The 25,555-nt window shown below is 42.8% G+C and overlaps 1 protein-coding gene across 4 annotated transcripts in view; it reads right to left on the reverse strand.

Moving 5' to 3' along the window:
* PARP6 (poly(ADP-ribose) polymerase family member 6) overlaps positions 1-20,490 on the reverse strand; it is a 116,305-nt gene extending 95,815 nt beyond the window's left edge. For 3 of the 4 annotated variants that reach the window (XM_077264156.1, XM_077264155.1, XM_077264153.1), the window contains exons 1-2: positions 19,578-20,484; positions 18,699-18,828 (exon numbers count right to left, since the gene is read on the reverse strand). In XM_077264156.1, the coding sequence (XP_077120271.1) occupies positions 18,699-18,707 (9 nt within the window). In that variant the 5' untranslated portion in view covers positions 18,708-18,828; positions 19,578-20,484. Of the gene's footprint in view, positions 1-18,698; positions 18,829-19,577 lie in introns of all 4 variants that reach the window. The other variant, XM_077264154.1, reaches the window with a different exon arrangement.
* Between the last annotated feature and the right edge of the window lie 5,065 nt (positions 20,491-25,555).

A 25,555-nucleotide genomic window follows, 5' to 3' on the forward strand; every position in this document is an offset into this window, starting at 1 on the left:
AGGCAAAGGCTGTAATTAGAGCTGAAATACAACTGATCCAACTATGGAGCAAGCATAGGGGGAAAAAAAAAAATCTACAGACTTCTTTTTTCTCTCCTTTCTTCTGCCAATAACTTTAAGAGCGGCCGGTCATACTGTCATGATTCCCAATGGCAGGGAAACATCAGAACACAAAAATAACGGACGAGCTCTGGGTGATGGAATCTCGAGCTGACCGTGAGCTAAATCTACCACACAACTAATAGTAGCCAGGGAGCATACCTACGACTTCCTAAATGCCACGCGCCAGCCGGAGGACTAACTACGCCTGGTAGAGGAAGGAACAGACCTGGCTTACCTCTAGGGAAATACCCCAAAAGATGATAGCAGCCCCCCACATGTAATAACGGTGAGTTAAAAGAAAAAGACATACACAGTATGAAAGTAGATTTAGCAAAGAGAGGTCCACTTACTAGATAGCAGAAGGATACAAAAGAGGACTTCACGGTCAACTGAAAACCCTTTCAAAAACCATCCTGAAATTACTTTAAGACTCCTGTGTCAACTCATGACACAGGAGTGGCAATTTCAGCCCGCAAGAGCTTCCAGCTACAGAGAATAACAAAAACTGCAAACTGGACAAAAGATACAAAACAAAAGGACAAAGTCCACTTAGCTGATCAGCAGACTAGTAGCAGGAACATGCAACCGAAGGCTCTGGTTACAATGATGACCGGCAAGGAAATGACTGGAGAGCAAGGCTAAATAGGAAACTCCCAAACACTGATGGGAGCAGGTGAACTGAGACAGCAAAGCACACACAAGTCACCAGTGCCACCAGCAACCACCAGGGGAGCCCAAAAAGCGGATTCACAACAGAAGTAAGAAGAAGGCACATACATAGGGATGAAATCAGATTCAGCAAAAGAGGCCCACTAGTACTAGAAAGCAGAAAATAGAGCAGGGGTCTATGCGATCAATAAAAAACCCTTACAAAATATCCATCCTGAGATTTCAAGAACCCACACACCAACTAACAGTGTGTGGGGAGAAACTCAGCCCACTAGAGCAACCAGCAAGCAAGGGAATTACATTTTAGCAAGCTGGAACAGAAAACATGATAAACACTGCTGATCAAAAAATGAGCAAACAAAACTTAGCTTATCCTGGATGGACTGGGAGCAAGGTAGTCAGAAGGAATCTGAGTAGCACTGATTACATCGACAGCCGGCAACAAGTGGAAGTAAAACAGAGCTATATAGGAACCTCCCAGAGGATAACGAACCAGCTGATAGCCAGAGACCAGCAGGATAACAGGCAAAGCCACCAGGGGGAGCCCAAAGCAAAAGTCACACCATACCACCAGTGACCACAAGAGGGAGCCTGAACACAGAGTTCACAACACATCTCACCCTTTTGGCATCGACCTCCCGGCTTGACTTCGGCATGTTCAGACTACTCTCCGGCTCCTTTGGTCACCGCCACCACTCGGTGTCTGGCTCCGCCTCCGTCCACTCCCCCAGAGGTCACGTGTTTCAGGTACTGCGCGCCAGCAGGTAAGCTCACCGCAGCGCTCCTTACTCTCCCTCTGTCCTTCTGTAACACAGACTCCTGCTGTAAGTCTGCAGCAGGGCTCTTGATACCTCTATTGGGATCACTGCATATCTTTTACTCCCTTCGCCCTGTCCAATCCGGACCATCTGCACAGACATCAGTAACCCAGCAGAATTGCAAATGAGTGTGTTGAGATACTCTGCTGTATGGATTTATTTAGTTATCCACTCTTTGGGCGAACTTGAATTTCAGATTATTAAGCCAGTAAGTTGGATATCAATTGACTTGTTAGTTTAGAATTTTTTAGAAATATAGATGAGGAACCATAGGGCATATTACAATTTTTTTCTAATAATTTTTGATTCCTCATAGGCATAGGTTTGGCAGATCCCTTGCTGCTTGTTGCAGCAGTGGTTTATACCCCTGGTATTAACTGCTTATTGACTGTTGTTTATTTATTGTATATTATTACAAAGATATGACCTGATGAGGCTGGTGTAGTTGTAGTTAGTTTGAAAATCTATTTAAGAATGGCTGTATAATCCTGAAATAAAAATGAGCAGCTATAGCAGGATTGATAAAATACTCACTGACAGAGACAATTTTAGAAATGATTACACTTTTCAACAATTAAGCCTAATTACGTAATACGTAATGTATTCAAATTTGTTTACAGATCTGCTTAGAGGATTGATCCAGACAATCAAATGGGGAGCATAATGTGCGAGTGTATTGTATTGTATTGTAGTTACATCCCCTGAAGTGTTCTTTCAGAACAGCTGATTCCATGCATTACATAGGCAACCACTCATCTAAAAACTGTACTGAAATGCTACATTTTTCTTGCAGAGGCCACAACAAACACACCCTGAATAAATGTCACCTTGGAGGGTATCTGTCTACATACATATGTCCCAATGTTCTTACAATGTTACTTTTTAGGAAGACTATATATTTGTATAAAACTACTCTTCAGGAACGCAAAATGGTTCTTGAATTGAGTAGGTGTAGATTATGCACAATAATTTGTATTTAACACTGAACCTTATCTGACAATAAGAAACATTTTGGGAAATAAGAGAACATAAAGAATGGCGAGCTCCTACTCAAGCAGAACAACCTGTCACTTTAGAAAATATAAGGGCACTTAAAAAGCCTTTCACCCCTTCATGCCATAACCTGTTTTCACTTTCCAAACCAGTCAAATGTTTCAATTCTTAACAGTGTAATTATTTCATAATAACTCTGGACTGGTTCTATATATCCCAGTGGTTCTGAGACTATTTTTGGCGAGACATTGTACTTCATGATAATAGTAAATTTAGGTCAATATGATTTGAATTTTTGAATGAAAATATCAAACATTTTACAAAAATGTTAATAAATTTTTGAAGTTTGAACTTTTATGTTCTCAAAATAAATAGTCATACCACACAAAATAATTAATAAATAACATTTACCACATGTCTATTTTATGGCAGAATCATTTTTGAATTTTTTTTTTGTTAAGAAGTTGGAAGGGTTAACAAATTAGCAGTATTCTTTCAATATTCCAATGACATTTACAAATCCTATTTTTTTAGGGACTACTTCCCTTTTGAAGTAACTTTGATGTTCCTATATGTCAGAAAAACCCAAAACAAAACCCCATTGTAAAAACTGCACCCCTCACGGTATTTAAAACCGCATTCAGGAAGGTTGTTAACCCTTCATGTGCTTCACAGGAATAATGTGGTGGAAGACTTCAGTTTGGGCACACAGAGGGGCTTTTAAGGGAAAGAGCGCTATTTGATTTTTGAAGCACAGAAACAGACTGAGAAGGCCATGTCACACTTGAAGAGCCCTTTGGTGCCAAAACATAAGAAAACCCTTCAAAGTGACCTCATTTGGGAAACTACACACATCTAGGAATTGCTAGGAAATGTTCTAGGTGTGTGAAGACCATCTTGAACCTACAGAGGTTTCCCCGAATTTTAAAACATTGGACTGTAACAATGAAAAATTAAGATTTTCCACAAAAATGTTGCATTAGCCTCAAATATTTAAATTTTCACAAGGATAATAGGAGAATTTGCACATTTTCTCCTGACAATGCTGATGCCCTATATGGTGGGGAAACTAATGCTTAAGCACACAGCAGGGCTAAGAAATGGAGGGAGCGCTATTTTACTTTTCTGGCACAGAGTTGGCCAGACTAAACTGTGGATGCCATTTCGCACTAGAAGAGTCCTTATAGTGCTAAAACAGCAGAAACCCCCCCATAGTGACCCCATGTTGGAAGATACACCCCTCAAGGAATTTGTCTAGATGTTGGTGACCATCTTGAACCCACAGGGGCTTCCCAGAATTTTAAAACATTAAATTGAACTGCACAATTGCTACAGCCCAAATTGTTTCATTGTCAAAAGGATCACAGGAGAAAATGGACTGCATAATTTGAGTCCAATTTCTTTTGACTATACCGATGCCCAGTATGTGGTTGGAATCTACAGTTTGGGCATAAAGCAGAGCTTGTAAGGGAAAGAGCACTATTTGATTTTTGAGAGCAGATTTGGCCAGAATTGACTGTGTTGCCAAAGCAGCAGAAATTTCTCACAAGTGAGCCCATTTGGTAAACATCCCCCTCAAGGAATTTATCTAGGAGTTTCGTGAACATTTTGAACCCACATGGTGCTTCACAGAATTTTAAAACATTTAACATAAAATTAAAAATTAGGGTTTTCTTTTAACACAAATGTTGCTTTAGACCCAATGTTTTCACATTTACAAAGGTAAGAGGATAAAATGGACAACCTTTTTTTGTGCAATATCTCCTAAGTATGCCATTGCCCCATACGTGTGGGAAAACAACTGTTTGGGCACATGGCGGGGCTCGGAAGGGAAGGATCACTATTTGACTTTTTGAGTGCAGATTTGGCAGGAATATCCTGCAGGCGCCATGTCACATTTGAAGAGATGGTAAGGTGCCAAAACAGCAGAAACCCTCCACACATTTTCGAAACTGCACCTCTTGAGGAATTTGTCTAGGGGTGTAGTGAGCATTTTAAAAATGTAAAAGATAGAAATAATGGAAAAGGAGTGGGACTCACCACTGGTATGTGTATTAGTAGCACTTTATGCGGTTGTTACATGATGAGCAGAGACATAGGGAATGAATGAGCGACAGCTGTTTCATGTAAACTGCGCTTCTTCTGGCTCTTACATCATCAGGTACACACCCCTTATATACTCTAATCCCAACACAACATATTAGTGAAACATTATACTTACAGTTTTACCACTAAAATGTTGTTTAAGCCACAAGTTTTTAGTTGTCAAAAGAGGTAACCAAAGAAAATGAACTACATAATTTGTTACACAATTTATCCTGAGTACGCCAATACCCCATATCTTGGTGGAATCTACCGTAGTTTTCAGACACAGTGCAAATCTTAGTAGGGAAGGAGCTCCATATTGAAAAGCAGATATTTCTGGAATGGTTTGCAGGTGTCATGTCCATTGGCAGAGTCCCTGAGGTGCCAGAACAGCAAAACTCTATAAGTGACCTCATTTTACAAACTGCACTCGTCAGGGAATACATCTAGTGATGCAGTGAGGATATTGACACCACAGGTGTGCCACAGAATTTTATAGCATTGGGTGGGGAAGAAGTAATAATTACACTTAAACTCTAAAATACTGTTTTAGTTTCATATTTTTCATTTTCACAAGGGTAAAGCCTTAAAAAGGTCCCATAATTTGTTACACAAATTTTCCTGAACATGGCAATCAATACCCCATATGTGGCTGTACAGTACTGTTTGGCTAGATGGAAGGCTCACAAGGGACAGAGCACTATTTGACTTTTACGGCACAGATTTTTCTAGAATACTTTGCGAACTCCATTTGCAGAACTCCTAAGGCTATGTGAACCCGTTGCGGAAAGGTGTATGGATTTTTCCGCACTGATTTTGGTAAACACGCTTACTGCGGATTTACTGCTTTTGTGCGGATTTCACCTGCGGTTTTACACCTGCGGATTCCTTTTATGGGGCAGGTGTAAACCGCTGCGGAATCCGCACAAAGAATTGACATGCTGCGGAATATAAACCACAGTGTTTCCGCGCGTTTTTTTCCGCAGCATGTGCACTGCGGATTTTGTTTTCCATAGGTTTACATGGTACTGTAAACTCATGGAAAACTGCTGCGAATCCGCAGCAAAATCCGCAACGTGTGCACATACCCTAAGTGTCAGAAGAGTAGAAACCCCCCTCAAGTGCCCCCTTATTGGAGTTTACACCCTTCTGGGAATTAATCTATGGGTGTTTTCAGGAAACAAACAAGTGGTGTAAGTTGCAAAGTGAAAATTGCAAATTGTAGTGCCCAATACATTGTAGTGCCCAGTACATTTACTGCCAGTACAGTGTGCCTAGTTTGTGCTTCTGAAGTCATGTACCAGTAAATTAAGTGGGCTCTCCTCACTACATTAAGGGCAAAAATGTGGACGCTAACTGCGGTTTAGGCACTTAATGGGGCTTAGAAGCATGGGAGTCATGTCACTTTCTCTTGGTGGGAGCCATGTCGCCTTTCCAGATCCTTTGTGGTATAAGTAACATTGACACCCCCTATATGCTTGTTAACAGGTGATGGACCCGAGTAGGGACTTGTTTTTGTGGGTTGATTTGATTTGAAGGTTTAATTTGTGGATCTTTGGGGAAAAGAATATTTTTGATCAGTTCACTTTTATCCTGTGCTCTATGCTGAGGATTTATCAGGGTTTCCATCTAAAACTCTATCGAGATACAAGGAGTATCGTTTCTCCTTGCGGAGAGTGACATGTTGAGCATGTCAAGATGAGGAGACTTAAAGACGCAATGCTCCTCTGGGAAATATGCAAATTGTCTCTTTTTTTAGGTTTTATTGTTCTCAACACATTCCACTATGTAATGAAAATTGTCTCTTCAGAGAGGAAGAGGACTAGAACTCTAGTGCTACCTATTGGAAGTAGCAATCCTAACAGTCAATGGGGAGAATAAACTGATGGGCTGTGTAGATGAGGGAATAAACAGAGAGGCTGCGCAGATGGGGGAATAAACTGAGGGGCTGTGCAGATGGGGAAAATAAACTGAGGGGTTGTGTAGATGGGGAATAAACTGAGGGGCTGTGCAGATGGGGTGAAAAAACTGAGAAGCTGTGCAGAGGGGCAGATAACATGAGGAGTTGTGCAGATGCAGGTGAATAAACAGAGGTGCCTATGTAGATGGGCAGAATAAACTGATGGGCTGTGCAGATAGTTGGAATTAACTGATGGGCTCTGCAAATGGGGAGGAATAAGTTGAGGAACTGTGCAGATGGTGGAATAAAATAAGGGGTTGTGCAGATGGGTGAATAAACAGACGGGCTGTGTAGATGGGGGAATAAACTTATGGGCTGTGCAGATGGGTGAATAAACTGAGGGGTTGTGCAGATGGGAAATAAACTGAGGTGCTGTGCAGATGGGGGAACAAACTTAGAGGCTGTGCAGATGGGGAATAAACTGAGGTGCTGTGCAGATGAGGGGACTAAAATCAGGGGCTGTGGAGATGGGGGAATAAACAGAGGCTGTGCAGATGGGGGAATAAACTGAGAGGCTGTGCAGATGGGGAATAAACTGAGGTGCTCTGCAGATGAGGGGACTAAAATGAGGGGCTGTGCAGATGGGCAAATAAACTGAAGGGTTGTGCAGATGGGAAATAAACTGAGAGGCTGTGCAGATGGGGGAAAAACTGAGGTGCTCTGCAGATTAGGGGACTAAACTTAGAGGCTGTGCAGATGGGGAATAAACTGAGGTGCTGTGCAGATGAGGGGACTAAAATCAGGGGCTGTGCAGATGGGGGAATAATCAGAGGCTGTGCAGATGGGGGAAAAAACTGAGAGGCTGTGCAGATGGGGAATAAACTGAGGTGCTCTGCAGATGAGGGGACTAAAATGAGGGGCTGTGCAGATGGGCAAATAAACTGAGGGGTTGTGCAGATGGGAAATAAACTGAGAGGCTGTGCAGATGGGGGAAAAAACTGAGGTGCTCTGCAGATTAGGGGACTAAACTTAGAGGCTGTGCAGATGGGGAATAAACTGAGGGGTTGTGCAGATGGGAAATAAACTGAGGGGCTGTGCAGATGGGGAACAAACAGAGGCTGTGCAGATGGGGAATAAACTGAGGGGCTGTGCAGATGAGGGGACTAAAATGAGGGGCTGTAAAGATGAGGAATAAATTACGGGGCTGTGCAGAGGGGGTATAAAATGTGGGGCTGTGTAGATGGGCATGAAATGAGAGGCAGTGCGTTTGAGACATGAAATGAGGGGCTATAATGGGGGACAGAAAAGTATATGAGGAGTTGTGGTGACTATACTGTATATGGGCCTGTGGAGGTACTTATACTAGGGGCTGTGGTGACCATACTGGATAGGGGACTGTGGTAAATATCATACTGTGTGGGGTGTTATTTGTAGATCATAATACTGTATGGGGTGTTATGGGGATCATCATAGTATATATGGGGGCTGTTTTGGACATCATACTATTTATGGAGGGCTGTGGTGGTGACAATACTATATATTGGGGGTTGTTGTGGATATCATACCGTATGGATGGCAGTGATGACCATCATACTGTGTATGGGGACAGCATGAGGAGTGGCTACAGTTTGAAGAGGACAGTGTAGTGGGCAGTATGAGGGCATAGTGTGAAAAGGGGCACAGAATGGATATGGAGAGGGGACAGTGTGAAATGGAGGCACAATATGGAGAGGGGTTAGCATGGCAAGGAGATGGTGTGGAGATATAGAAAGTGTAATGGAAAATTAGAGTGGGCACAGCCATGGTATAGGCCGTGGTTCATAAGAGCGCATGGTTTGGTGGTTATAAATGATAATAACAGGCAGTATGGAGGCCATATACCATAGGAGGCTTATTTAGGGTCATAATATAGACTTATTTTTATGCAAAGGTGTCACAATAATGTAAATATGCCTTATTCTGAGTACACTTCTAGAAGGTTCCATGGCTTTACAGACACACGCCGTGAGCTTTCTGACCCCCCCCCTTCACACTGCATAGAAAACTCTTCTTCTACACACTCTGTACAACTTGATACCAGTGTGCAGAAGCCCCCACTGAGTAATTTATGGCCTTAAGCTGGCTGAAGGCAGTTGTGGTAACATGTGCTCTTTTGTTCATGTAAAAACCTAATAGTAGAGCATAACTTGATCCCAATTAGTGATAGAGATATCAAAGTTACACATTCCGAATGTCCACCGAGAGATCTATAACCCACTGAAGTCTCTAGGATCCAAACCCAATGAAATCCAAGGAACGGATTCGTGTTTATATTTAAATTAACCCCCATGTGGAGCATAATGATAATTTTGTCTTTCTTCTACGAGCTTCACCCTAAAAGATATGGGTAATAGCAGGATTTCATATCTTTCAAAAAGGGGAGTATTCAGCCACCCAGTGAGGTCAGGACAGGGGGAGTGCCTTGGTTTTGGGCACAGGTATAAGATAGTGGGCGGTCATTTTGCACTAGTCTTTGTCCAGGGAGCTAGCTGAGACGCTCTGTGATGCATTTTGATGTATCGCCCCTCCCCCACACACCGCATGGTCTGCCATGAAATGAAATGACTTATGCAACTGTAAGTGTTTTTTCTTCCTTTAATCCCTTTTTATTTTGTAATTGTCTGTACATACGATAATTGTCTCCTTTTATATCTTTTATATACGTTTGTAAACACTGCCTAACCTTTTTTGGAGTAAAAGTTATAATATTTACTAGCGTTGTTTTCCTTGCTCTAAAACTTACCCTAAAGCCTCTGACCTAAGCCATTGCTACTAATTTGGCTGGCTCCTGACCCATTGTTAGATAAGAAATAAGAGCTGGTGGTAGCGTCAGTGTCCTGAGCTTTTGGGGAAACTGGCAGCGACGGATGTCGTTGATAATTATTGGTCCCGCCTGAGTGGGAGTAGTTATATCACCCTCGCTGCAGTGTGCCCAATAGCCAGTACATAGCAAGGCAGCCTTTCTGGCAACTAATTATCCTAGATGCAGTTCCCTGTCTGACCTGAGGGTAAGGGGGCGCCAGAGAGCTGCGAGTTCCAAAGCAGAACTGGGAAGTGGGATATAAATAATTCCCCTTCAGAAAGTAACTGGGAGCAACCAAACAACCCCGGTTCATGACATATTGGTGGCAGCGGTGGGATAATCAAAAATATCCCCCCTGTCATTCATGACAAAAGGGTATTTTAATAACACTCTTATTTTTAAGGTCACTGTGTCAGGATGTGCTTCTAAAGACCGGAGAAGAGGGAGGTCTGAAGAGAACAGCTGTGGATGTGAAAAGTCACCATGTCATCTAGACAAGATAGAGATGAGAAGAAAAAGAGGACTGTAAGATGTACTCTAAAAGGTAACTGGATTTAAATATTTATTTGTGATACTGACTAATTATCATCAGTACTGTTTTTCCTGTATGGTCCATAGTCTGATGATGGCTGTTATTAACAACTCCCAGTATCTCCTTACCATTGTTAAGGACATACTGGGAGTTGTATGGTTGTAGGTTCATGTGATACAATTGTTTATGAGGCTGACTTGATATTACAATTGATTGCTGTGCTAAGTTTGATTCTTGTATTCAATTACTCTTGGTTCTGGTCATGTATTCATGTATTTATGGGGGTTCTGGTGACATATTCATGTAATGATGGAGATTCTGGTAATGTATTAAATGACTTATGGTGGTACTGGTGATGTAGTCTAGTACTCATAGTGGGCCTGTTGATGTATTGATGTACTGATGGTGGATCTAGTGATGTATTCATGTACTAACGGTGGTTCTGGTGACGTATTAATGCACTGAGGGTGAATCTGGTGATGTGTTCATGTACTGATGGTGGTTTTGGTGACATTCATGCACTGATGATGGTTCTGATGATGAATTTAGTTACAGATGATGTTTCTAGTGCCATATTTATGTACTATAAATGGCTTTGGTGCTCTAATTATGTACTGATGATGATTTTGGCTTCATGTTCATATACTGATGATGGTTTTGGAGATGAATATATCACTAGAATCATGATCACTACATGAATAAAGCACCAGAATAACCATCACTACATGAATATGTCACCAGAACCAGAATACATCACCAGAACTACCATCAGTTTTGTGCAAGCTATATTTGTCGCATGACGGACGCAAAACCCATCAGACATATCCCTTTAATTATAATGGGGGTTTGTTTATTTTCCATTAGGTTATTTGCCAAATGCTGGATACCTTAATTGAAACCAAACAGCCCCGATTATAGTTACGCTTTATTAGTTTACATAACTATCCTTAGGTTCTACATTTAAAATATTGGACGTCAGGGATGAATATGATTGATTCTGTATCTAACTTTTAAATTGCTCTCCTTGTTAAGTCACATCCTTAAAGTACACCACTTTTTTTAATTTTGACTTTTTTGTGAAAAAACTAACAATTCTAGTGGAAGTGGTAATCAGAGTTTGCTACCTAACCCATTGGAGGGTAATAGGGGATGGGCATTAGGGGTCCTGTTTAGAGATGGGTGAACCTCTGGATGTTTGTGTCTGGAAGATTCGGCTGAACAGTTAAAAAAAGTTCGGCTCGGTTACCAGAACAGTACCCGGACCCCATTCACTTGAATGGGGGGCCTAAACATCCAGTGTTTGCCCCACTGTCATGTACATGGCATAGCGGCAAACACTGCATCTGAATGGCCGTAAAATCATTACCGTCGACCAGACAGCTGCGATTCCCATGCTGTCAAATGACAGCATGAGCCTGCAGCTGTGATAGGAGGTAAATCTTGGCCTCCTCCAGGTTGAAAACTGTTTATCCCCAGACATGGATTACGGAGTGAGACAGAATGACGGACAGTTGAGGGATATGGTTGCTTTTTTATTTTTTACAAGAGACCATGGCTTCATTAGAATGGGCTTTAGGTGAGTATAACTGTGTTTGTTATTTTTAAATAAAAAAGTAAAAGTGTGGTTTTTATTTCAAATAAAAGACTTTATTCTGGCTGTGTGTTTGTTTACAATACAACTATAGGGTTACTAATGTATACGTGTCTTATAGACGCCGCTCCATTACTAAGCTGTGGGTTTGATGTCACCGGACAATACAAAGGTGACATCAACACCACAAATATGAACCCCACTTGCCACCACCACAGGACAAGTGGGCAGAGACAGGCAAAGTGCCAGAAATGGATCATCTAATAAATGCACCTTTTTTAGGTGGCTGTGGGCTGCTATTTTTAGACTAGAGAGGCAATACCTATGGCCCCTTACCAGCATGAGAATACCACCCCTCAGCTGTTTGCTTTAGCTTAGCTGGTGTTAAAAATGGGGGACCATTTATTTATTTAAATAATTATAAAAATGGCATGGGGACCCCTCTATTCTTCATAACCAGCCTGCAGCTGTCATTTTTGCCTGGCTGGTTATGAAAAATACAGGGGAACCCACGCCATTTTTTTAATTATTTGTTTAGAGGTCAGGCGCCGGCTGATGAATACTCCCATCAGCCACCATCTGCTCTCACTATTATTAGCGGCAGCAGGTGTAGGCTGATGGGAGTAGTAGTCCCATCAGCCAATGCCAGTAACCTGAGGTAAACATTTTACCTCCGCAAACGGCTGCAGGCTCGTGCTGTCATTTTACAGCGTGGGAACTGCGGCTCTGATCGGCGGTAATGACTTTACTGTTGATCAGAAGCAGTGTTGACCGTGCAGTCATGCGCATGACAGTGTGAGAAACACCTGGTGTCCAGTGTGCCGAACCCGAACAGTACAATGGATTTCCTGGTGAAGTCCGTGTTTGGGGTCCATGACCAAACAGTACGTGTTCGGTACAGATCCCGAACTTTACTGTTCGGCTTCACCCATCACTAGTACTGTTACCTTAGTCTCTTAGCCATTCCTTTGCTTTGGGTTTGTAGGGTCGCCATTGGCTTCATCTGCCTAGGGCACACCAAAATACTTAGTACCATCCCTGGGTTGAAGAGAATTTGTTAGTAAGATCAACAATGCATACATATGTGGGTATGCACAGCTGTGAAAGCTAAATTCATTAACACCTTTATATCTACTGTTTGTTGCCGCATTTCTGAGAAATCAGAATTTTAATTCATATTCAAATGAGTCGTTAATTTCTCTGGATGTGACTGAGCACTTCTCCTGCCTGTTTCACACATAGAAATACTTAACACCTCATTTACATATAAACTAAAATGTTGCTTTCTCAGGAATGCAGCAACAGATATAAGATATAAGGGTATCAATGGATTTAGAATTCAAACACCTGCTTGCCCACAGGTGTGGTTTGCGAGCTTGATCTTACCGAAGGCATTGCTTTTAGTTGCAAACAGCAATTGTTTGTCGAGTTCCACTTCATGAACTACATCCAAAAATACAACCAGGCATTTAAAAGGGTTGCACACAAACAGTGTGTATCACCTATCAACAAAATAGGTAATACATGCCTGATTAATCATTGTTGGAAACAGTAGTGCAAATGGCTGCAATCACATTTATAGGTCTATGGTAGAGTATCCATTTATATTGACAAAAAACAGACAGTGCAGGAATCTTGTTCTAATAAATGGTAATTTTAAGATTATCACAACCTAATCACAAAAAACTAGAGCATAACTATAAGAGATGCAGAGGTTGTGGTCACAAGAAGGTTTGGGGACCTATGATGACCCCAAAGGACCATGTTCATCAAAAGTAATACCGAACTGCAGAGAATACAAAACATCTACACACCCCTGTTAAAACACCCGATTTTTGTCATGTTAGAAAAATAATTTCAGAACTTTCAAAATTTTACAACTAAAATAATGTGGCTGCATAGGTGTGAAACCCTCTCATAAAAAGGGATGTGGCGAATGAGGAGGAGAGGTGAGTATTATTTCATATATTATTTTTTAAATCAATGAGTACATTGTGTTGGCCATAATACTGTATATAGGACTGTGGGGAGTGCATTATACTGTCTTGAGGAATATTGGGAGTGCATTATACTGTATGTACTATCTGGAGTGCATTATACTGTATGGACTGTGGAGGACTATGGGGAGTACATTATACTGTATAGACTATGGGGAGTGTATTATACTATATGGACTCTGGAAGACGATGGGGAATGCATTATACTGTATAGAGGACTATGGGAAGTGAATTATACTATATGGAGGACTATTGGGAATGTATTATACTATATGGAGAACTATGGGGTGCAGTGAACTGTATGGAGAACTTTGGGAGTGCATTATACTGTATGGAGAACTATGGATGGCGCATTACACTGTATGGAGAACTATGAGGTTGTATTATTCTGTATGGAGGACTGTGGAGGTACATTATACTATATTGAGGACTACGGGGAGTGCATTATACTGTATGGAGGAATATGGGGAGTGCATTATACTGCATGACCTATGTAGGACTATGGGGCGTGCATTATATTTTATGGAGGACTATGGGGAGTGCATCATACTATTTGATGGACTATGACAGTGTATATTAAATTGAAGACTATGGGGGTGCATTATACTATATGGAGGACTATAGGGAGTGCATTATACTATATTTAGGACTATGGGGAGTGCATTATACAATATGGAAGACTATGGTGTGCATTATACTATATGAAGGAATTTTAGGGTTCAGTATATAATATGGAGGACTATTGGTACCATTATTCTATAAGGAAGCTATTAAAATATCTGGAGGGCTATGTCTATGGCATTATAATATTTGGAGGGCTTTGTGGGGCCAATTATACTGTATGAAAGCAATTATACAGTTTGAAGGTTTGTGTGGGGTCCATCATACTCTGTGGAGGGCTATGTAGAGGCCAGTTTCCTGTTTGGCGGGCTTGTGGGGGCAATTATACTGTTTGGAGAGCTAGTGTGGGCCAGTATACAGTATGGTGAGGTGTGAGGTCGTTATATTGGATGTAGGCCCAATATACTGCATGGAGGGTTGTTGGGGGATCATACTATATTAGAGTCACCATACTGTGCCCGTGGAGGGTACTATGGAGGAATTAACTTTGGTGGTAATATAATCTGTTTGTGGGGCTCTTTGGTTGGCATCATACTTTATGTGTCGCAACTCTATTGCCGGAATACCCGGGTCCGGGGCTCCTTTGCTGTCCCTAACACTAGGGGCACCACAGCTATCACTGCTTACCAGATTATTTCTGATGGTGAAGATGCTGGGCCATGTACACCAGAGGTGTCAAACTGCATTCCTCGAGGGCCGCAAACAGGTCATGTTTTCAGGATTTCCTTGTATTGCACAGGTGATAATTTAATCACCTGCACAGAATGATTCCAGCACCTTGTGGAATGCTAAGGAAATCCTGAAAACATGACCTGTTTGCGGCCCTCGAGGAATGCAGTTTGACACCTCTGATGTACACCTTACTGATCTTCCGAATCAGCCCTAAATCTATCCCACTCCCTTACCCAGGGAAGTTGGGAGTAATAGTGTATCTATACACACAAACCAGACTAACAAGAAAGGACGTACAGGGATAAAATAAAATACGAAACATACAAATATGCACTCACAGACAACAGAGAGGAACACCTGGGATAAAAGGAAGGAAAACCAAACAGAAGAGGATGAAGAATTTTGAACACAGTCGAAACACCTAGCAAGAGTCACAGATCAACGCCTTTACCAACACCACAACAGGCAGTTTAAGACTAAGGCCAAGTTCACACATTCAGTATTTAGTCAGTATTTTACATCAGTATTTCTAAGCCAAAACCAGAAGTGGAACAATCAGAGGAAAAGTATAATAGAAACACATCAACACTTCTGCATTTATCAACCACTCCTGGTTTTGGCTTATAAATACTGATGTAAAATACTGGCCAAATACTGAACATGTGAACATGGCCTAACAGTGGCATCCCTGATAGCCAGAGATGAGTATATATAGGAGAGAGGAGTGGCCAACACTGAGCAGCTGAGACCATCAACGCTGGAAAGAAATCAGACACTGCAGTCTTCTGGCACCTCTCTGTTGCTGTAAACCCGTGACATTATGGGTGCAATGAAAGGGCAATCTAGGGCTTCAGTAGGAGGAAAATTACTTTGTAAAAGCTGCAAGCTTGTGAGATATGGTCTTCTGTGACCCTGCTAAATATTAATTTGTTTTTTGGGGGGTGCCAATTAGAACTTCTACTATGGGGCGCAATGATTTCTATGTAAGCCCCTGTTCATGCTAATAGACTCCTACCCAAAAAGACTGAATGCTGTCATAAAGGGTACTTCGACAATATATTAATTTAAGGGTGTGTATACTTATGTAACCACATTACTTTAATTCTTTATTTCACTTTTTCCACCCGAAAAGATTTCAGTTTGTTTTTCAATTGAATTGTACAGATTATATATGACATTTAGGCTATGTGCTCACGTTCAGGATTTTTAGCTTTTTTTTAGCAGTTTTCCGCCGATAAAACGCTAAAAAAACAATTACATAAGCATCCCATCATTTTTAATGCATTCCACATTTTTTGCGCATATGCTGCATTTTTTCCCACAGCGGAATCGCATTCCGGAAAAAAACGCAGCATGTTCATTCTTTGTGCGGAATCGCGGCGATTCTACTCACATAGGAATACAGTGATCCGCTTACTTCCCACATGGGGCTATGCCCACCATGCGGGAAGTAAGCTGATCATGTGCGGTTGGTACCCAGGGTGGAGGAGAGGAGACTCTCCTCCAGGCCCTGGTAACCATATACCTGTTAAAAAAAAAGAATCAAAATAAAAAATCGTAATATTCTCACCTTCCGGCGGCTCCCGCAGCCTTCCCGCTCCTTGCGATGCTCCCGTTCCCAGTAATGCCTTGCGACAATGATCTGTGATGACGTAGCGGTCTCGCGTGATGCTATGTCATCTGTAGTCATTGTCGGGAGGAATTACTGGGAACGGGAGCATCGCGAGGAGCAGGAATGATGCGGGGGCTGCCGGAAGGTGAGAATATCACGATTTTTTATTTTTTTTCTTATTTTTAACATATACCTTTTTACTATTGATGCTGCATAGGCAGCATCAATAGTAAAAAGTTGGTCACACTTGTCAAACACTATGTTTGACAAGTGTGACCAACCTGTCAATCAGTTTTCCAAGCGATGCTACAGATCGCTTGGAAAACGCTAGCATTCTGCAAGCTAATTACGCTTGCAAAACGCTAGTGTTTAGCGGGAATATGCATGTCAATTCCGCATGCGTATTTCCCGCGGCAGGGAGTTGCAGAATTGCTGCGGAAATTTCCACGGCAATTCTGCAACGTATGCACATAGCCTAAAGGTGGAAAAAGTTAAGAAATGATTCCTCTTGATATGATTTTTTTACATAACAAAAGCCTAACACTTTAACAAGGTTGTGGAGACTTCTTATATCCACTGTGTATATTATGCTTGATTGTCTGGGGGCCTTGTAAATGTTTTTTTATAACAACTTGCACCTAAGGCTGCCGTCACACTAGTAGTATTTGGTCAGTATTTTACATCAGTATTTGTAAGCCAAAACCAGGAGTGGGTGATAAATGCAGAAGTGGTGACGTGTTTCTATTATACTTTTCCTCTATTTGTTCCACTCCTGGTTTTGTCTTACAAATACTGATGTAAAATCCTGACCAAATACTGCTATTGTGATGGCAGCCTAAGAGTTTTAAAAGCGTATTCCCATCTACAAGATCCTATCCTAATATGTAGTAGTTATAATAATAATATTAGCAAATACCTTAGAAATGTAGTAAACTTCTTTTGATTCTCTATGTTGCTTAGGCTTCTTTCACACTTCAGTTGTTTGGCATCAGTCTGCTCCGACATAGTGACGGATCGACGGATCTGTCACAATTATTGAAAAAACGGTTCTAACGGATCCGTTTTTGACGGATCCGTTACTTGGGGGTTGTCTGGGAAAAGTATCTACTTTTTGGAGCATGCGCAATTGAAAAAGCAGATTGGGGCGACGGATCCGCTGAAATGACGGTCGCGACGGATCCGTCGCCCATAGGCGGCCATTCTATGGAATGACGGACGCGACGGATCCGCCGCGAACTGCCATTTTGGCGTTGACAAAAAACGTTTCTATGTCTAGACAATGTCCGCCAAATTTCGACGGATCCGTCGCATGGCGGATGGAACGGACGACCATCCATCACAATCTGTCGCTAATGCAAGTCTATGGGAAAATAGCGGATCCACCAAAAAAAAATGACGGATCCGTTATTTGAGGAAAATGGCGGTTTTAGACTGACGCCAAACAACTGAAGTGTGAAAGAGGCCTTACCCTATGTGCATTGCAGAAGCTTAGGTATCCATGATTATGAGACGACGACTCGTTAGTGAATAGCAAAGCTACTGCAATGCCCTGCACATGGGGTAAGAGTCAGAGAATCAGAATACTACATTTCTGATTGGAAGTATTTGCTAATACTATTATTATCACACCTACTACATATTGGGATAGGATCTTGGAGATGGGAAGGCCCCTTTAGGGCTCGTACTCCTCTGCATATATATCAGATGGGTGCAATTCAATAAAAAAATTGGGTTGCACTCTGACTAATGTTCTTCAATGATTGTGTTCATCTGCTATTTTTTTCTCAGCTCGGATTTGACTGAGAAAAAATATCTGAGAGCGTATATTGGACAAGAGATGCCAATGCAAGTCAATGGGTGCAAGAACAAAAATAGACGGCACACCGATCATACATATGACGTCCATTTTTTTACAGATACATTACCATTCTGTGCCATAGAAAACTGTACACGGTCCTGTAAATGATTCCATAATAATAGTTGCAGAGAGAAAGGAACGCATTACATACGGATGTCCTATGGATGCTATGTGAGAAAAATCGCATTGTACTTGCATGACACTTGTCCAACTTTTCAGGAACAACATCAGAGCGATTTTATTTACGCAGATGAGTGTGAGCCAGTAAGGTACATCTTTGTAAACTACTCCTTAATAACATGATACAAAAACAGAGCTCTCATCAAAAGATACAAATTGCTTACAAGGCTCATGATCACATATAGTCATTTTATTCATATTGAGCTTAATAAACTATTTTTCTCACCATTTGCATTGAGGAGGTATATCACCTAGCCACTGCCTCAGGGTTGGGGGTCCGATGCCCCCGGTAGCAGCAGAGCTATCATCACATGCACTGGCATGCTGGGATGGCACAGCGAGATGTTTAGTTATCCCTGTAGAGAAAAAAAATCCTACATTTAGAGGAACCAATTCAAGAGAGACAAAAAAGAAAGTACAGGTAAGGCTACGTTCACATTTGCAAATGTGAACGCATGCACAACGCAGCGTATTGTGACGCATGCATCCTTTTTTTGCTTGATTTTGGACGCACAAAAAATGCAACTTGCTGCGTCCTGTGCGCCCTGACGCGTGCGCCGCAGGGACGCATGCGTCACAAAACGCAAATGCAACGCATGTCCATGCGCCCCCATGTTAAATATAGGGGTGCATGACGCATGCGGCGACGCAGCGGCGCCCGACGCTGCGTCGCAGAACGCTAATGTGAACGTAGCCTAAAAGGGAAGCAGGAAACTAGGCCTAAAGTAAGAAGGAGTGAAAAAGGTAACACTTGGTGTATATTTGTTCTCTATTGACACTGCACAAAATGTGCTAACCAAGAATATGTTATATCAATAAAATAACATAAGATAACCAAAGAGGAGTAATGCACACTGCACCCAGAATATACAGACATACACAGATATAGTAGATGGGCACATACAATAGCTGAATTCATGTTCTGCATACATTGTCACAGGTCTCGGAAGTGTTATCAGGAAGTTATCACATTATTACGAAGATATCTGTACCTGTAAACATTTTACAATAGTCATATAAACAAACATACAAGATAGAGATACAAGTATACACACAAAACACTCAAACATAAACATCAGGAAGACGGGATCTTTTGTATACTCACATCTTCTGGCCGAGCACAGCAGACTGTCACAATGAGACAGAAGGTATTACGGCCTGAAGGTATGTGTGTGATGTTTGACACAGAGTATATCTGTGTCTTAGTCTTCTATAGGGCGTGCATAGATTTATATGTCAATGATCATTGGAAGGAAAATATTAATATGAGATATACAAAACAGCTTAATAAAGTGGTATGTAACAATGGAGGGACAGATGGATGGATAGAATGGTACGATAGATAGATAGATAGATAGATAGATAGATAGATAGATAGATAGATAGATAGATAGATAGATAGATAGATAGATAGATAGATTCCTCCTTGGTTCTATGTAAACGTAGGTTGCTGTGATGACCGGTTGCAGACAAATATAGAATGGGCTGTCAGACAAAAGAAGCAGGTCCAATCACAAACACAAATGGGGGAGGCGGGTGACTGAGAATGAGCAGATATGAACGGGGAACAGGAGAAATGAGGGTGGGGGAATGACTGAGGGACTTAAGATGCTGCTGTCACGGTGTGTGGGAGACAGGGACGGAGCTTGGGAAGGGCAGGCAGGTGCTGTGGATTACAGATGATTGTCTTAGCAAAATGAATTGTCTTAAGTGGAGGCTATAATTGGATGTCTCAAGCTGTCGCTATCAGCCGATGGTCGTCTCCAATTCTGTCTCAGGTGGCAGCTGTCATAGAAGCCTTTGGATGTCTCTCAGCTGATGGATGGATGGATGCCTCTTTAGAAGCAGTTTTTTTTTGTCTTGTGTTTTCCAGGTGAAGATGGTCTCTCTCACAGGGCTACTGTTCCTGGAAATACATAGCTGTCTCAGATGATGGTTGTCTTTGGCTGTCAGGGGCACAGCTGCTCCTGCCTTTGTTATTCCTGTGCTGATGGCAGCTGAGAGCCCTGTACGCATGTGCAGATTATCCAGAGCAAGTCACATGATAGCTTCTGTACAGCAAGGAATAATAGATAGATAGATAGATAGATAGATAGATAGATAGATAGATAGATAGATAGATAGATAGATAGATAGATAGATAGATTATATGCATTTACAATGAAAGTCTAAAGAAAAGCACTAAGGGATAATAAAAATCCTAGCCTCTTTACCCATTTCACTTGCCCAGTTTACATTCAGTCGTCATGTTCTGTATACATAAGATACAGCAAAGATACAGTAAAGCAGGACAGCACGACAGGACACAGAATATAACATAATACAGATGATGCAGCAGACATTACAGTACGTGATCCAGATCTCACTGTTATGTTTAGTTTTGATTTTTTCATACTCTATTTTTAAGTATTAGTTAATGAATATCAAATGCACATAGGATATTCTAGCACTATTGCCCCACCATATTTTGATACAGTTACCAGATGTGGAATATTAGTGATTAGGAACTTGTGATATGTGACCACTGTATTTTTAAATTGAAGTCAGCTCTTCATACAATCATTTATACCATCTCTCCATGTCTCACTCTTTTTTGTATGTTACAGTGATGCAATTACATTTCAACTGTTGCAAAGCTATAGTATATTGAGTAGTGGGAAACTTGCAGTGAGCTGGATATGCACATTTTGGCGTTTCTCTGTGAGACAGCAAACCTCTGTATAAGGGCACATACTCATTTGCGAGAAAAATGGACAAGTGCAATCTGAGAAAAAAATCAGATTGCACTCTGACCAATATTCAATGGGTTACATCTCATTTGCAATTTTTTTCTCAGCGGAAATTTGACTGAGAAGAAAAGCGCAGGATGCGGCGATTTGCTGCGTATCTCGGACGAGACTCGCCAATGCAAGCCTATGGGTACGAGAAAAAAACCGCACAGCACTCGGACCATGCAAGTGCTGTCCAATTTTTATGCACTGATGTCCTTTGAAAAGCTGTCAAATCATGTGCTGCATACAGTAAAATCACACTGACAGGTTAGAATAGAATAGAGAGATATACTGTATACACATAGAATACATAGATACCGTATATACTCGAGTATAAGCCGACCCGAGTATAAGCCGAGGCACCTAATTTTGCCACGGAACATTGCGTAAGCTTATTGACTCGAGTATAAGCCGGGTATGCATTGTCGCCTCATCCCTGTCCTGGTATGTGTGGCTCCCTGTTGTATGCATGGCTCCTCCGTCCTCCCGCTGTTGTATACATGGGTCCTCCCCCTGTTGTATGCATGGCTCCTCCGTCCTCGCCGATGTATACATGGGTCCTCCGTCCTCCCCGTTGTATACATGAGTCCTCCATTCTCCCCCTGTTGTATGCATGGCTCCTCCGTCCTCCCCCTTTTGCATGCATGGCTCCTGTCCTCCCCCTGTTGTATGCATGGCTCCTCTGTCCTCCCCGTTGTGTGCATAGCTCCTCTGTCCTCCCTCGCTGTATGCATGGCTCCTCTGTCCTCCCTCCTTGTATGCATGGCTCCTCTGTCCTCCCCCACTGTATGCATGGCTCCTCCATCCTCCCCCGTTGTATGCATTGCTCCTCTGTCCTCCCCCTGTTGTATGCATGGCTCCGCTCGGTTTCCCCAGTCCTCCCTATCCTCCTCACCCTGCTTGCGCTGTCGCTACACGTCCCTGCATCTCTCTGTTGTCCCGGAACCGACAGCTTCTTCCTGTGTTCAGCGATCACATGGTACCCCTCATTAAAGTAATGAATATGCGCTCCACGCCTATTGGAGTGGAGACACAAGTGCAGTGCCCCAGAGTCGTGGTTGCTGCAGTAATATTATTCTTCCACCAGGGGGAGTGATATTACGCCTGAAGGTAATAAAGGAGTTCATCTTTCCAGGTATCACAGCATCCCAACACACTTCACACTCCAGACCACCAGGGGAAGCCATGCTCCTATCTAGTAGGGCACTCCTCACAGAAGGGTAAAACTGGTGGGTTGGATAGGAAGTTGGTCAGAAGCTGACTGGGCTCGGCCCAGGCAACACCTATCAGGCATACAGGGGGAAAAGAGGAACATCTGAGCTGCAGACAGAGGGTCTTTGTCAGGGGTGGGATCCTGGCAGAGGCCTAGCATGAGACAGAAAGACACGGAGCTGCGCCTGCCCCACGTGCGGCAGCATTCTAAGAAAGGACACAAAGAGAATGGTATTGTAGAGAGTGAGAAACGAAGTCACAGCACAAGGAGAAAACACCAGGAGGAGTTCTGCCCCGAGACAGGCAGCCTCATTCTGAGGCAAGTAGCCGGTGGCCGGAACACCGAGGGAGTAATTGACTCTACGCATTACTTCAGAGACCGGCAGGACAGTCAATTCCAAGTTGGATGCCCGACCTTAATACCTATGAAGACACAGTGGCAAATTGTGGGGGTCGGGGCGTCTCTGGGGTCCCTATAAACAAGCCTCAGGCCATCCCAGTCATACGGGTTTGTCCTATCCATACCATCTGGGGGACAGAGAGAGAAAGACATCTAGAACATCCACGAAAGTTGTGAGGACTATCCCATGGTGCTCAGCAGGGAAGTACTACAACACACAGGCGCTAGTAGGAAGGCTACTGATTTCCACCTGGATAAGGGAACTCTGGATTTGCCTTAGGACCGGCCAGACTCTGCCTACCCTGTGATCTGTACTCTGGACTGTGGATGCTGAAGTCTTCAGTAAAAGGTAAAGAGACTGCAACCTTGTGTCCTCGTTATTTACTGCGCCCTGCATCATCTACCATCATTACTTACACTAAAGGGAAGCCCTGGGGAAACACTTCACCTGTGGGAAGGTATACCATCTTGCTGCCATAACACCAACCCAGTGGACCCCTAAGCAGCGTTGGTCACCCTGACCGAGTACCACAGGTGGCGTCACGAACCTTATATAAACCACACCTTTAATTGGACGCCCCTCAAAGGGCCACGGACCGGGTCGGCCACCGTGACATCCCCCGAACCGTAGGACCCGGTACCGAGTACCCCATTGCCCTGACGTGGGGGCGATCCACATCCATATTCATTATTTTAATGAGCGCTACTACGTGACCGCTGAAAATATGTGCTGATAATCTCAGCTTATACACGAGTATATACGGTATATAGATGTCAATGACACACACATATACAGCTCTGGCAAAAAGTAAGAGACCACTGCAAAATGTTCAGTTTGTCTGATTTTATATATAGGTATATTTTTAAGTAAAATGTAAATTGTTCTTTTATTCTATAAACTTCTGACAACAAGTCTCCGAATTTCCAAGCAATAAATGTAGTATTTTTTTCTGACAAAGAAAAATGGTCAAAATGTAACCCCTTTCTGACCTCAGACGTTATAATACGTTCGAGGTCAGAACCCCCGCTTTGATGTAGGCTCTTGCGGTAAGCCCGCATCAAAGCCAGGACATGTCAGCTGTTTTGTACAGCTGACATGTGCCCGTAATAATGGAATTGCGATCCACCCACCAATATTAACTAGTTAAATGCCGCTGTCAAAAGCTGACAGCGGCATTTAACTAGCGCTTCTGGCCATCGGGTCGGAAATGCGCGCATCGCTGACCCCCGTCACGTGATCGGGGTCAGCGATGCGTAGGCATGACAACCAGAGGTCTATTGAAGACCTCTATGGTTGTTGATGCCGGATTGCTGTGAGCGCCACCCTGTGGTCGGCGCTCATAGCAATGTAGCAATTCTACTACATTTGCCGGGATCACACATGCGAGAAATACGGCCGAGTCTTGCATGTTTATACCCGGCATTGCCGCCGTCACTCAGGAGTGAGAAATATGCAAATTGTCTCTTCAGAGAGTAAGAGGACTAGAACTCTAGTGCCACCTATTTTCCCAGAGGAGCATTGCGGCTTTAAGTCTCCTCACCTCGACATGCTTATCATGTCACTCTCCGAAAGGAGAAATTATACTTCTTGGATCCCTGTCAGACGCCTCTCAATCAGCCAAACCAGATCTCCACTTTGCACTGACGCACTGACGGGGGGCAGTACCCCGAAACACAGTGTCTGCAAATTGAGATTCTGGTTTGGCTATTATCCTAAGTCACGTGACAAGGCTTGTTAAAGGGTCGACATTGACTGTTAGGATTGCTACTTCCAATAGGTGGCACTAGAGTTCTAGTCCTCTTCCTCTCTGAAGAGACAATTTTCATTACATAGTGGAATGTGTTGAGAACAATAAAACCTAAAAATGATCAATGTAACTCACAACTAATATTCCACGGAGGTCTGGAGTTGGAATGATGCTCAAAATCAAAGTGGAAAATGAAGTTACAGGCTGATCCAACTTCACTGGAGATGCCTCGAGACAAAGAAATGATGCTTAATAGTGTGTGTGGCCTCCACGTGCCTGTATGACCTCCCTACAATGCCTGGGCATGCTCCTGATGAGGCAGCGGATGGTCTCCTTAGGGATCTCCTCCCAGACCTGGACTAAAGCATCCGCCAACTCCTGGACAGTCTGTGGTGCAACGTGACGTTGGTGGATAGTGCGAGACACGATGTACCAGATGTGTTCAATCGGATTCAGGTCTGGGGAACGGGTGGCCCAGTCAATAGCTTGAATGCCTTCATCTTGCAGGAATTGTAACAACAACAATTGCAGTAATAAAGACTTTGGGGGGGGGGGGGGCATTTTTCACCTGCATGCAAATATTATACTACCTTTGTTCACAAATTTACCTATATCTCTATTTAATAATAAACTGGGCAGCGTGGTTAATGAATGATGAGATGCTGCATTTTCTGTACAGAATGAATCAAGTGAATTATGCCAAGTACTGCCCATACAGTGGGGTTGGGGGCGCAGATGTACACAGGGGCCCACCGGGGGATTCCCCTGTTGCCATGTGGGCCAGTCCAAGCCTGGTGCTGACACACTCCATCCACACGAGGTCTAGCATTGTCCTGCATTAGGAGGAACCCAGGGCCAACCGCACCAGCATATGGTCTCACAAGGGGTCTGAGGATCTCATCTTAATACCTAATGGCAGTCAGGCTACCTCTAGCGAGCACATGGAGGGCTG

Source organism: Ranitomeya variabilis, chromosome 5, assembly GCF_051348905.1.
Source record: "Ranitomeya variabilis isolate aRanVar5 chromosome 5, aRanVar5.hap1, whole genome shotgun sequence".
NCBI classification, from domain to species: Eukaryota; Metazoa; Chordata; class Amphibia; order Anura; family Dendrobatidae; genus Ranitomeya; species Ranitomeya variabilis.